Raw genomic sequence first — 13,452 nt, forward strand, 5'->3', positions numbered from 1 at the left:
TCCTGGATCGAGTCCATTATCTCACGTGCCTACTCGGACATACCAAAGTCCTTACCAATCAGAACCAACCATCCCGCCTGCAAACAATGCAAAGTGGGCTCTTCGATTTTTTTGCCCGCATTATGGAGATTTTCCCCGGCCGCTTTGGATCCGGTGCGCTCGAGACGGAATTAACGCCCCAGGATTCCTCCTCCCCCTCCTCTCGTGTACGCTGAGAATCACACGTTCACCATGGATCCGACATCGGTTCAGGAGCAAGTGCCGTCGCACGGCGGCGCCGACACTCCCCAGGAGCCTCCTGCAAAGAAGATGAAACTAGACGATGCGCCGAGCACCGATGCGCCTGTTGCTGTTGCAACACCTGCTGCCACTGCTGCTGAGGCCGACCCGCGGCTAAAGGGCGTCGCCCCGATCAAGGCTGAGTATGCGATCCTGTTACATATCTGTATGCGCCAGAAAATTACCGACCACGATAACTAAACTACTCGTCTTAGGTATCTGCTCCCGCGCTCCGAGAAAAGCCAGCCCACCCCCGAAGAGAACCAGGACGATGCCGCCGAAGCCGCGCACCACGATGGCCGCAACAACGAGATGAAAGCCCACCAGTACCAGCAGCAGAAGAAGAACAAGAAGAAGACGGGCCAGAACACCAACCGCACCTTTGGCCGGTCGGAGGACGCGAAGGGTCTCTGCCCGAGCCGCATGTTCCAGCCCGAGTTCTCCCCCGCCGAGTGCAGCTTCGGCGAGAAGTGTCGCTTCGAGCACGACCTGCGCACCTATCTGAAAGAGCACAAGCGGGAGGATTTGACGACCATGAATGGTGTCTGCCCGGTCTGGGACGTTCACGGCAAGTGCTTCTCCGGCTGGAAGTGTCGGTTCGTGGGCTCGCACTCCCAGGAGCGGGAGACCGAGGACGGGAGGAAGGAGTTGGTCCTGGTCGAGGATGAAGAGCGCAAGAAGAAGGTGCAGCGGTTGGTGCCGCATGCTTCGGAGGAGGGCGTGCTGAACATTGCTGCCATGGAAGATAAGCTTGCTTTGGCCAGGAAGAAGAAGCATTTGCCCAAGGCGGAGGCGTATAGCAACTGGCTGGAGAAGACGAACAGGGCCATTGAGAAGGACCTTCATAAGCGGGATCGTGTTGGTACTACGGAGGTGGAGGACCCCGCCAAGGAGGAGCTGGAGGACAACCGCGCGACCTACGTCGAGCCTCCTTTCCTTCCGTCGGAAAAGCGAAGGCTCTACTTCGGTCCTGAGACCCCCGCTTTGGCACCTTTGACGACCCAGGGTAACATGCCCTTCCGCAGGCTCTGTGTTGAGCTCGGCGCGCAGCTTACCTACTCCGAGATGGCCATGAGTTTGCCGTTGATCCAAGGACAGAAGTCGGAGTGGGCTCTGATGAAGGCGCACGAGTCGGAGATTGCCCCCCCTACTGTTTTCCCCGGATCGGATATCGTACAGGACTACGACAACTCGAAGGACATGAAGTTCGGCGCTCAGATCGCGGCTAATAAGCCCTGGCAAGCGTTCAAGGCTACAGAGGCCTTGTCGCAAATGACACCGAATCTGCGTGTCATCGATCTGAACTGCGGCTGCCCTATTGACCTTGTCTTCCGTGAGGGTGCTGGCTCTGCTCTTCTCGAGCATCCGTCCAAGCTCGAGAAGATTATCCGTGGCATGAACACTGTTTCCGGGCAGATCCCGGTAACTGTCAAGATCCGTATGGGAACTAAGGACAATTCTCCTAACGCTCTGAAGCTGACTGAGCGCCTTCTTCTCGGCGGCTACGAGTCTCACCTTTTCGGTGGAGGTGGTGCTGGAGCTGCCGCTATCACGCTGCACGGGCGGAGCCGGCAGCAGCGGTACACCAAATCGGCTAACTGGGAGTATATTTCCGAATGCGCTGCTCTTATCAAGCGGCTGAATGAGAAGACCGACGAGGTTGCCGACACTATCCGGGAGCCAGACGCTCGCACGCAACCCAATGGCGGAAAGGTTTGGTTCCTCGGTAATGGCGATTGCTATTCTCACCTTGACTATGATGACCATATCAACAACGCCGGTGTCGACACCGTTATGATTGGTCGCGGAGCTTTGATCAAGCCTTGGCTCTATGAGGAAATTCAAGCTGGCCAGTACCTTGACAAATCCTCCAGTGAGCGTCTGTCATACATTGAGAAGTTCGCCAAGTATGGCCTCGAGACGTGGGGATCTGACGAGCATGGTGTCGGCACGACCAGACGCTTCCTGCTCGAGTGGCTGAGCTTTGCCCGCCGCTATGTGCCTCTCGGTCTGCTTGAATATCTCCCACCTCAGATCAACGACAGACCTCCGGCTTTCCGGGGAAGAGATGAGATGGAGACCTTGATGGCGAGTACCAACTACAAAGATTGGATCAAGATCACGTAAGTACATTCTTGATGTCAGGTTCGTGGCAACCTTATCGATACTGACATACTACCGTAGGGAAATGTTCCTCGGACCTGCTCACAAGGACTTCAAATTCGAGCCCAAGCACAAGTCCAACTCGTATGACGAAGCGGAAGGTTGAATGATCTGTAGACTAGAGACTAGACTTGAACACAAGCGAATACTGTACATACCACATCTGTCATCCACCTCTAGCCGGTTTGAAACTATCGAGCAAGCCTCCGAAGTCGAGTCGCGGCTATGACGCACTTGGTCCGGGGCTATCGGCGACGGGGCTGATCACGTGCAGCCTCTCAGCTTTCCGGGCGGTGATGACGTCTGTTCCTCACCAGAAACTGCAAAAAGACCACCTCATCCCCCGTACACACAACAAACTCCTCTTTTTCTTCCTCCTAGGCATCGACCAATTGGTGAATATATCAGGGGCCTATCTTCCGGCTCTTCATCGAATCAACAATCTCTGGGCTTCTAGGGTATAAAGTCGCTCCGACAGCTTTTGTTCATCCTGTCTACCTATCGCACTACACCCCTCCCCCAAGCTTAAGCTAAGCGCCAGTCACAACATCGATTTCTAGCACAACAAGCAATAACAGCTCAACTGCTTCGTCAACTTACTCAAAATGACTCTCTACTACAGTCTTGTAAGTTCTGCCGCTTCAACCACAGCCGTATCGACACTTTTGTGAGCTCAGGGTAATGCTGCAGCCTGCAGCCCCTAGCCCTCAGTGCTCCCAACCTTGGAACCGGATCTCATCGGCCGGATGCTTACTGGAGCTTGAATAGGTCTTCTGCCTTTTGGTGTTTGAGATGGTGGTCTTCATGGGCCTCATCATTCCTCTTCCCTTCACCGTCAAGAGGAAGCTCTTCGCCTTCATCTCCGAGAGTCCTATAGTGGCCAAATTACAATATGGGCTGAAGGTATGTGCGCGATGGCCCTGGATCACACTGTAGTGGTAACTAAGAAAATCGCAGATCACATTCATATTCATTCTTATTCTCTTCATTGACAGCGTCAACCGCGTCTACCGTGTGCAGCTGGAGTTGGCCTCCTTCAAGGAGGGCGGTCCTATGGGGTATGTGTGCTCCCCACATTCCTAAGTCTCACAACACATAAACTAATACCTCTTGCACCAACGCAGAGCTGCCGCCCTTGGCACCGACCGCATGGAAGTCCAGGCCCGCAAGTTTTACTCGCAGCGCAACATGTACCTGTGCGGCTTCACTCTGTTCCTGTCCCTCATCCTGAACCGCACCTACACCATGATCCTCGAGGTTCTCCGTCTCGAGGACAGAGTCAAGCTTCTCGAGGGCGACAAGCGCGCCGGCGGCAAGGACTCCGCTCGTCTCGCGCAGGCTGGTGAGGTTGGCGAGATCGGCCGTCTCAAGCAGGAGCTCGAGGCGAAGGACCGTGACATCGAGACTCTGAAGAAGCAGTGCGAGAACCTGACTGCCGAGTACCACCGATTGGGTGACCAGGTCTCCGGTGACAACAAGGATGCCGCTCCCAAGAAGGATCTGTAAGCAGGTGCAACCTAAACGCACGCCAAAAACGCAGCATTTCAATCGCTCTGTCGATTGTTTGTTGCAACAGAGAGATGGAGACCTATGGTCGAAGTCAGGCATGGGAGATTGAAGTCGGCGGGCGGGTGCGAGGGGACCCAACTCAAGCAGATCGGAATCGCTTGCTCTACGCGGCGTTAATGACTTTCTTCCTTCCTTTGCATTTAAGGCGGGAAGACTGTACCATTTCCTTTCGTGGTTTTCGGTTATCATGAGATTTGATCTGCGAGAGTTGAGCATGTTACATTTTCTAGTCACACACATTATGTTTTCATTGGAGTCTCCTGCTTAGCGGGTTTCCCCTTCATAGGGAGTGGGTATCATGTGTTGTCGAACAATTAAGAGCCCCCTTCAAGGATAGGGAGTGGCACACAACATGATTAGTTATATCTACAAAGATGGTCCTGGATTTAGCCTACTTTTCTTATGGTTCGAGCTGAATATTTTCTAAAGGATAAGTATCAAGAAATCTGGACAGTAAATGGTCTACGCTGATACTGCGGTTTGTATGCGTTGTGTAGAATGAGTCCAGTCAGAAGAAGCTCTTTCCCGCAGCAGCCATTTTCTGTTCCTTCTAGAATTGCTGCGGTGGGCCTCGTCCCTTCAATCCGGCCATTTCGCCCCCAATATTACGTCCTCCCGATCACAACACTCATCTAAATCTACTCTCTTTCGTCTCTGAAGAACCTCCTCTATCTTGCTGCTAAGGGAGAAAAGAATCTCGACTGAGGTCTGGGGCTAATTAGCTCACGATTTTTCTTTTGTCCGACCGAGTCTGTGCTTCCCCGATGGCAGGCGAGAAACGGTAGTACGGTTGTTACCACTCAGTTGGTTCGGGGGCGACCCAGGCCAGTTCAATGTCATACTCCATTCCCACGAGCATTATCTCCTTTTGTTATTTCCAAGCTACTGCTAATTTACATAGACGGGCACCCGGTGACGCGGTACTACGCCGCTCTGAAGGACCTGTTTTCTGGATAGTCCCATGTGAGCTCATTCAGACCAGGAATGTCCAGTAACTAGGATAGACAAACTCCTCCTCGAATATGCGCCGCACCTGCGCCAAGACAAACCGCTCGACCTTGCCAACGTTCTTCAGAACCTGCTTTCCATCCTCTTTGCGGCCGATCTCACTCTCCACCCGGATCTCCTCGAGCAAACCTCCGTGCCGTTTGGTGGACTCGGGTCGTGGCTTGTCTTCCTGGCTTCCTGCGTCTTGCTGGTCGGACCCGATCAACGCGTCTGCATCCTCGGGGGATAAGAAACAGAAGTGGACCCGTTTGCGAATATGCGCGATCACCGCGACCCCGTCGAAGGTTATGCCGGTGACATTCAGCTTCAGTGGCAGCCCGACGAAGCTGGGCATTGGATAGTCCAGGAGAATTTCCGCAGTCAATGACAAACGCACATCCCCTCCGTACTTGACGTGACATAAAATCTGGAAGTCCTCGGGCCGACGTTCTCTCATGCGAGGCAGCCTAAGAGGTTCGGTAGAGCCAGAGTCGTCTGGATGCCCGTTGTCCTCTGCTGTGCGTGCCATGTGACTGCTACCACCTGCTGCTGCTGCCGCATCACCACTACCATTGTTGGACCCAGGCGGGTGCGAAGGAAGCGTGCTTGACGTAGAGGGACGCGAGGTCGGGTTGCTGCTATCTAGCTCGGCTTCCGGATGTTTCTGATGCGCTGCATCGAGGGCGGGGGATGACAGGGGCCCTCTGCTCCCTGCTCCCTTTATGCTTGAGTCATTCCAACTGTTGGCGAACGGGTTTCCACCTGCAACTGCAGCAAGCGGCGTCTGCGTCCCTGACAGGCCACCTAAAGACATCAAATGATAGCCTAGTGTTGACGTTCCACCGGGAATACCAGGAGTGCCGGAGCGAGGAAGAAAGTGCGGGTTGAGATGGTCCCCAAGAGCTATTGGGGAGCGCAGGGCGGATGGTTGGAACCTCTCATCGAATGGGTTGCGCAGCGGTTGATGCATTGCGTTCTCGTCTCGGAAAGGCGGCTCGCTGAGCTCTGAGCCAGTCCGATGCCACTGAGTGCCATGTCCGGAGACAAGCTCCTCGGACACATCGGATGCCTCGTCATCTTCATCCTCCTCATAGAAATCGGCGAAGGGTTCGCAGAAGTCTTTGATCTCGAGCTCCGGCGGGATTGTACCGAATTCAAACGAATGGACCTGGACGGATCGGATAAATCGCGGAAGAGCTACCTGCTGGAACTTGTCGTGGATGAACGAGCGGATGCGCTCGGCCAGAGCCTCGCCATCCGGACCCGAGGTTGCTGTGGCCCAGTCGACTTCAATGGACATCACATGTGCGAAGCGGTCTCTGCACGAAGAGAATAAAGGCAGAGTACGAGGCAAGGACAGACTAAGCTAGCTGATGGGTATGGTGCGGCTAGCAAGTCGGAGAGTCGTCGAGCCGATTGTCGGAAGGGAATCGGTTTGTACGCGGCGGATTCTCGGCGCAAGTGCAACAGTCACGTGGGTAGAGGGTAACGTGACCGCCTTCTATCGCCAACGACAGTCCTATGCTTCCACAAGGATTCGCCTTCGAGAAAGCTCGACAATCACTATTGGGACTATGCAACAGTCAATAATAGGCTATTGGGCCTTGGTTGCTTGCCTACATTCGCAATTCTTTCATCGAGGCGCTTCCTAATCCGCGCAGACGGCGAGCACACCGCTTTAGGTTTACTGTCCCAGCACAATGGTTCACCAACTCCCTAGGCCGAAGCACCGGGCCTGCGGCGCTGTTTTGCTCATTACCCAAGCGGTGCACATTGGCCGGGTAGTCCTGGTGGACCAGGGTACGACCATGGTAAGGTCCTGCGACACGGCCACCCTGAGGCCATAAGTTTGGTTTCTATCACATCTCCCCACCACCCGCTGCAAAATAGGACCCAACAATGGCGTATCCTAGCCACGGCTGCTATTGGCCCTTCTGGAGCTTCTTCTATTTCCCAGGATGCTACGGGGATAATGCACAGTGCAGTGATCACGGCGGGCGCTGCGCCAGTGAACAGACAAGCATGCTTTCCAGGCTTAGATAGATCCCAGGGCTAATTCGTCCTCTGGCCTAGACAGGGATTCCGAGCCTGCTGTTTCCACTATGACGCCAATCTCTGCGCCGGAATCTCTCCGTATTATTTTCCGAGACAATGGCTTACGAAAAAGCCACATTTGAGCGCTGAGAAGCACGCCACGTAACGCTGCATTTTCTCTTCCGAAAGCCTCGCGATGGCACCCGCCACAAGTGACGACCTGCCAGCTGAAGTCATGGACCTGAAAGAGCGCCCATGGAATTGTCTCTTGGGGATCTGGATGCAAAGGATAGCATCTCCGTATGATGTCAAGATCGATCGTTGGGCAGCACGCAGTCAGGTCGGTCTCAATTTAGCGCCTACCCCTACCAGACTTCTATTGCCCGCCCACTTCCCCATCTTCTATCCCTTTCCACGCGTGGTGATTGCCTGCCTGCCTGCCACGAAAGGTTTCGCGAAATGCTGGCACCACTCGATTGCCTTTGCTCGCCGCCGGCTGCAAGGCGTGCAAGGCGGCACCAGCTAGGGTACTTTAGTATCCGAGTCATCCCCAGGGTCTGTGCCCCAATTTCTCTCTATTATTTGCCGGTAGTGCCATCAGGTGATGCGCAGCGTATGCGGTGCTAATGCAGCTCTCGCCACGGGCCCTGGCAACCCCAACGTCAAGGCTTAATGGATTGCAGGGAGACAGCCAGCCGACCATGGGCATGCACACCTCCGCACCCACACCACACAGGATTAATGACATAAATGTATTCCTATCGGAGAAGCTGCAAAGAACAGATGCCTTAGCATAAGATGATCATACCTGGGGCAGCGATAGTAAAGTGTCGCGCCCGAGCAGGACAGCCAAGGCACCATGCACGGATAAAGCCTTCCCAGGCTCCAAGCTCCATACTCCAATCCCCGGACGTATCGGACGCGTAGCGCGGCAACCTCTCGAGAAAGTTTCTCGCTCATCGTAGCAAGCTGTTGAATTGCAATTCATTAGTTAATACTACGTAGACTCGAATCCTTCACTACCTACCGACAACCTTCCTGCTCCCAGCTCGACGCTCGTTGCTCCAGCGTGTCACCAGTAAGCTAAATAGTCGCGCGGGTGGTTTGGATCGTACCCACTTGACTTGTCTAGGTCTGGGATTCCAGGGATATCCACCTGTCCATTGCGGCTCTAACACCCGGACAACACCGAACATGGTGAGTGCCGGTCGAACCACGGTAAGGATTGCCAGCTATCCACGGACTTGGGACACCGTAGCAGTCGTAGCACCCAGAACCACGGGTCAGGAGGCCCGGCACGCTTACCTATCCCTCTCCCTTCATCCCACTCACAGCCTCCTTCGACCCGTTTTGACCCGTAGGCTTCGGTTATCTGTTACAATGCATTTCCTCTATCTCATCTCATTCCAACTGATCGGAATCTATTTACGATTCCAACGGACATATATGTGTGTGTGTGTGTATGTGCGTATGTGTGGGGTGAATACGAAGATCCGCTCATTTCCGTCCACGGGTCTGCTTTTAAGTCTTTCTCTCCCACCTTGCCTTCTCTTTGATCTTCCGAGTGCGGATCTTACGGGAGAAAAGAGTTATAGAGGGAAGAGCGGATCACTTATAGTATCTATCCAGAAAGTATCCCGTTATCCATGAGATTGAGAATGTGAAAAGTAAAAAGAGCGTCGTCGCATTGTGCTTGCTTGTCAATGTCATCGACAAAACAAAAAAAGCTAAAGCTAAAGCTAGGGTCGATAGCCCATAAGGAAATGGGGGAAACAGAAATCTTTGGATGAGAAGGAATGTTGCAGGTGGCAAAGGAGAGACTCGCGAGGGAGATTGTAATGCCCCGTCAGTGTCAACTGCGAAATAAGTTGCACACTGAGCAAGGCAATTAAATCAATGGTCCCCTTCGATACCAGGTAGGGAATAAGCGGCGAACCAATTGGGTAAAGCTGATTTGCTGAAGAAAAGGAAGAAAGGAAGAAAGAAAGAAAAGCCATGCTTCGTATAAACGAGAAATCAAAGTGCCTCCGGTGCGGTGGATGGGGATGAAACGAAATTCAGAGAATAGAACAGTTGTGGTCTGTCAGTGCTTAATAGGTGGTACAGTGGGAATTGCGGTCAGAGTGACAGAGGGTAGAGGGTGACAAGCCAAGAAAAAAGACACAAAAACACATGATTGCAGGTGGTGCGATGGAAATGTCAACAGTGTATACCATAGGCCATAATCACCAATGATCAGATAGATCCATGGTGATGATGGATGCATAAAGAGCGAGTACGATAACCTCCCAGAAAAGAATAAAAGAAAAAAAAATCAAAGCAAAACAATCAAGTCAAGCTATCCCGTCTCATATCGCCTTTCTATCTTCCGCACGATTCTCACCGGATTTCTTGTCGGTTTCTTTGGGTGCAATGTTTGTTTATTTTCTCGAGTCGTTTTCAACCTTTTTCAACTTTTTTTGAGTGATTTTTGAGTTTTCTTGTTGGGTTTTCTTGCGCCGATGGGAAGATGATTGTCTTGAGGAAAAGAAACCTGGGTCATCAGATCTCTCTGGTCCCCAGTACGAGGAGGGACTCGGTCGTCAGGAATGGTTCGAGCTTGAGTGGAGAGTGTTTAACGGTCGATCATCCAGGGGAGAAAGAAGAAGAAGGCTATGGCGTGCATTGCCTCTTCTTCTTCTCCCCCGTTCGCCCCAGCTTTGTCATTCTGCAAGGCCATGACAAAATGGGCAGGCAGGCACCCTAGCTCAAACCTCCTCCCTCCCTAAGCTTCCATCAACATGTCTGCATAACCCATCCAATTAGTTTCAGCGTGTTCTCTGTGCGCCGGTCCACGGTTTGGGTCCCCCTTTGCGCAAGTGGATCTTCGGTCCTTAGTAAACTCACCTTGGTGTTCGGGTCTAGGGACCACCATGCTCAGGGCACTTGTAGCCCTCCCGACGCCGGATCTGCTGGCGCACCCCGGTGCACGAAGTGCCTCGCTTTGCGCAGTAGACCACGTCGCCCTCGGCAACGGTGCAACCGCAGTCGTACTTGAGGTAGTATTGCGAGCACATCTTGGCTGGTTGGGTCCTGACGGTGGTGGGTATTATTGATATGTGGAAAGACGGTGGTGGTGGTGATCAGAGAAAGGTGCAAGGCAAGGACAGCAAGCACGGTCAATTCGCAACGGTAGCAGAAGATGCAGATGAGTTGAGAGTGAGTGGAAATGACACTGAAGCTCAGAGAGAAAGCTGGACTGGATGATTGAGAGAGAAGGCGATGTTGCTGTTGATGTTCAGTCTCTGTCCGGGTTGTGGAGGACCTTAAATAAGAGTTCTCGCGGTTTGATGGATTCGAATCTCAAGTGAGTGATAAAGAATGACTGCGGTCGACTGTGCCGCAACAACGCTCTCTACGCCAACTGCACAATATGGCCCAGCAACAGTGACTTAGGCTGAGAATAATTTAAAGGGAAAAATAAATAAATAAAAAAGTTAAAAGTGCAATACCAATAATTCTAATGATAATCACAAATTGATCATGAGAAGAGGGAAAATGGGAAATTCGAACGACCTCATAGTCGAGACGCTAGAAGTGTGGTAGAAAAGAAGTAAGAAGAAGGTTAGAGCAAGGAACGAACGGCTAACTAAACTACGCATGCATCTTCTTTCCTTTGCTTTTTTCTTTGTCTTTTTTCTTTTTATCTCTGTCTTGTCCACGTTTCCCTTTTCGTGCATTCTGTCTTTCCTGATCGATCTCACTTAGTTATTTGGCAATGCTCTTTCTGGATCAGATGAGAGACTGTGCCGGAAAAGTTGGCGATTCGGTCTACATCACATTCTCAAACCCACTCATAGAGCGGAACCGCAACTCGATTAACCGATGTTGTCGGTGACTACAGCATCGGCCATTGGCGGTTATGCAAATCTGTCAAGGTGACAGCCACCTGAAGTCAGCCTTGGGTGACAGCTTTCCCCACTGAAGTACATGAACGAGATGTGACTAACAAGGTCATGCATAAGCCGGAAATCATTGGGATCCCCTTGTCGTAGGAGTGATTAAACTTCCGCAGTTGCATCATGGGGAGGTTGACATCATCTTCACAGTTACAGCCCTCCTGCAGCAGGGAAGGTCGGTCACATATGCAGGTGGTAGACCAGCCAGATCAACGATCAAATCAATCTGCGCCAACGCCCAACAGTCGTGTATGCGAATGGGGTCATGCCGCAACTCGAACAGAGCTCGAAACGGGGCATCTGACGCACGTCATGCTGCAGACGGCCGGACTTGTCATCCACCGAGTGCGCTTGACAACGGCGGTCACCGTCTATCATGGGTTCCAGAAGCCTGGGTGACTGGGGAGGAGGGGAAAGCAAGGATGGCATCGTAGAGCAGGCCAATATGATCGCACAGATATCGAGATGCGGTCACCCCCACCTGCTGGTCTGGTTTCAGGGCACCTGGCACTGCTCGGCCGGAAGGCTGAGTGGTATTAGTTGACCGATGAGCCACCTGCTCCTGTCAGGGGTTGCCGCAGGTCCTGGGCACGATTCCTGGCCTGCGTTCAGACCATGCCTCTCCCACAGATCAACGATCCACGAGGCATATCAGAGATTCCTGGGGTCGAGTAGCGGAAGCTAAGGCAATGGGTGTGCATGAGCCACTTGCAATCACAAGGAACTGGAGGTCATTGCTTTCCGGTCGGCCAATGTATGATATCCAGGGCCTAAACGCGGTTGGTGATATTAATGGCCAAGAGAGACCCGGGACAGTTCGCCGGTCTCTTTTCTTATTGATCCCCTCTCATTTGTCCAGAGATATCATTAAGGTTCTCCCACCTCCCTGGCGACGGGTGGTTAGCACAGGAACCGACGAGCACTGTGAATCTACGTTGAGCGTATCCATTCCATAGCCCCGTGTGCTTCGCGATGTTGGTGTGATTCAAAGCCAGTCGGCCGACAACCAATGCGCACTTGGGCAGTTGTGCAGTGCCACACCTCCTCCACCTATCGATTTTGCGTTGTCACCACAGCCAGTAGCCGAGTCAGACAGTTGATATCGGGGCTGAAACCTGACTGTAGTTGCTGGCACAGCATTCGCAGGCACAGAGAAAGTTCAGAAAAAAGGACAGCACCGCTCGGGGATTTCTGCATGTCTCATTGTGCTTTCAGCCGCCGAGGGTCCGCGCCACTTAGGCGATACGGCGTAGGAGCTTGGGGCGCTAAAACGGCGACGGCCGAAGGGCTTCAAACGGAGGGCACGGCCTCCCTTAGCCGCCGTTGGCTCCCCGGCTTTAGGAACGTCGGACTGGAAAGGCAGACTAGCTGAATTCCCCTGGGATCGAGTGCAGCATTTCTTCAACTTACTCCCAGTTGCCGCAATGCTCGCAGATGGTTCGGGGCACGTGACCGCTGGGGTTGTTGAGCCGCCTGCCATTACTTTCCGTTTCGTCACATCTGCGCCCCTGCAGTTGGGCGGTGCTGGTTCTATTTTAACTCCCGACGGTGCCAGTCTAATGCTGGGAGATTGTCAGAACTCCCCAGGGGTTTAGCTTAGCCTCTCTCGGTCGGTCTTCTGTCCAGCATGTCTCTGGAATTGGATCTGGCCCACGAGCTGTGTCTGTGTCTCAATGAGTGTCTCAATGAATCGGACAACGTGATGGTCTGGCCTCCATTCTTCGGCTGCTTTGGAATCTCCTCGGAACCTTCGACTGGCAGCAAGGGATGAAGGGACTCATCGGGTCGCTGCTCGCTTATCTTGCTGGCGGATAGCTGGTCCGATCGATGAGGCGATGAGGAGAGAGTGTGGAGATGGAGATGGAGAATAGTTAGAGAGTGGTTCTAGAAAGTGGCGAGGCGAAGCAATGAAGAGCAACGCAGGGGCTGGTCATGTGGACAGAAATCCCCCAAAGGGGAAGGACCACAATCTCCCATCTGTTGCAGTGTTTCCTACTGTCTTTCTTCTTCATTCTTCTTCCTTTTGCTTACTGATACAGGTACGCCACTTGGCATTAACTACTATGGTATCGGCACTATCTGCACTATCTATCTCACTGTCTGGCAATCTTCCCCAGAGTCCCCCAGTCACGGGATCATCAATAGTGGCTTGGCTGTCCGGTCTTGGTTGCTGATCATCCGAGGCTGAGATCCCTGTGTTTGTCCATTCGGTTCTTTGCGAAACATTCCCCTTCGCCTAATCTCCAGCGATCCTCGCCGCTTGTCCAACCAGAGCTCTCGGCAGAGACAGCGTGTTCGACAATTGCGGGCTTGACTTTGGCCCTAGTGAATTGGCAAGGAAGGGGGGAGGGGCGTGGATGACGTTCTCTGCCCCTCCGTGGGTTGATTCTATCCTAGGGCCGGCACATGTAAGCTCTTGCAGTGGTGAATTTACGAATCAGCGGTGATCGTCACCACCACCCCCCGGGGTCCCGGTCCCCCG

The 13,452-nt window shown here is 53.0% G+C and overlaps 5 protein-coding genes across 5 annotated transcripts; 3 read left to right on the forward strand and 2 right to left on the reverse strand.

Annotated features, from left to right (window-relative positions):
- The first annotated feature begins 166 nt into the window (after positions 1 to 166).
- Positions 167 to 2,738, forward strand: dus3 (tRNA dihydrouridine synthase DUS3). The gene is made up of 3 exons (XM_025698000.1): positions 167 to 422; positions 495 to 2,402; positions 2,464 to 2,738. Exons 1-3 carry the CDS (start codon positions 232 to 234, stop codon positions 2,546 to 2,548), a joined length of 2,184 nt encoding a protein of 727 aa, XP_025555826.1. The 5' UTR covers positions 167 to 231; the 3' UTR covers positions 2,549 to 2,738.
- Positions 2,739 to 2,774: 36 nt separating this feature from the next.
- Positions 2,775 to 4,424, forward strand: BO97DRAFT_402329 (putative BAP31 domain protein). The gene is made up of 4 exons (XM_025694476.1): positions 2,775 to 3,068; positions 3,211 to 3,345; positions 3,400 to 3,500; positions 3,567 to 4,424. Exons 1-4 carry the CDS (start codon positions 3,048 to 3,050, stop codon positions 3,946 to 3,948), a joined length of 639 nt encoding a protein of 212 aa, XP_025555827.1. The 5' UTR covers positions 2,775 to 3,047; the 3' UTR covers positions 3,949 to 4,424.
- Positions 4,425 to 4,855: 431 nt separating this feature from the next.
- mdm12 (ERMES complex subunit MDM12) lies at positions 4,856 to 6,765 on the reverse strand. The gene has a single exon (XM_025694477.1). The coding sequence runs from the start codon at positions 6,296 to 6,298 to the stop codon at positions 4,985 to 4,987; it is 1,314 nt and encodes a 437-aa protein (XP_025555828.1). The 5' UTR covers positions 6,299 to 6,765; the 3' UTR covers positions 4,856 to 4,984.
- Positions 6,766 to 8,109: 1,344 nt separating this feature from the next.
- BO97DRAFT_72444 (uncharacterized protein) lies at positions 8,110 to 8,727 on the forward strand. The gene has a single exon (XM_025701019.1). It carries the CDS (start codon positions 8,227 to 8,229, stop codon positions 8,680 to 8,682), a length of 456 nt encoding a protein of 151 aa, XP_025555829.1. The 5' UTR covers positions 8,110 to 8,226; the 3' UTR covers positions 8,683 to 8,727.
- Positions 8,728 to 9,792: 1,065 nt separating this feature from the next.
- Positions 9,793 to 10,285, reverse strand: BO97DRAFT_402333 (uncharacterized protein). Its single transcript, XM_025694478.1, has 2 exons — positions 9,919 to 10,285; positions 9,793 to 9,816 (listed from the first exon to the last, which is right to left on the reverse strand). The coding sequence occupies exon 1, from the start codon at positions 10,086 to 10,088 to the stop codon at positions 9,933 to 9,935; it is 156 nt and encodes a 51-aa protein (XP_025555830.1). The 5' UTR covers positions 10,089 to 10,285; the 3' UTR covers positions 9,793 to 9,816; positions 9,919 to 9,932.
- Between the last annotated feature and the right edge of the window lie 3,167 nt (positions 10,286 to 13,452).

The sequence above is a fragment of the Aspergillus homomorphus genome (assembly GCF_003184865.1).
Source record: "Aspergillus homomorphus CBS 101889 unplaced genomic scaffold BO97scaffold_2, whole genome shotgun sequence".
Classification (NCBI taxonomy): Eukaryota; Fungi; Ascomycota; class Eurotiomycetes; order Eurotiales; family Aspergillaceae; genus Aspergillus; species Aspergillus homomorphus.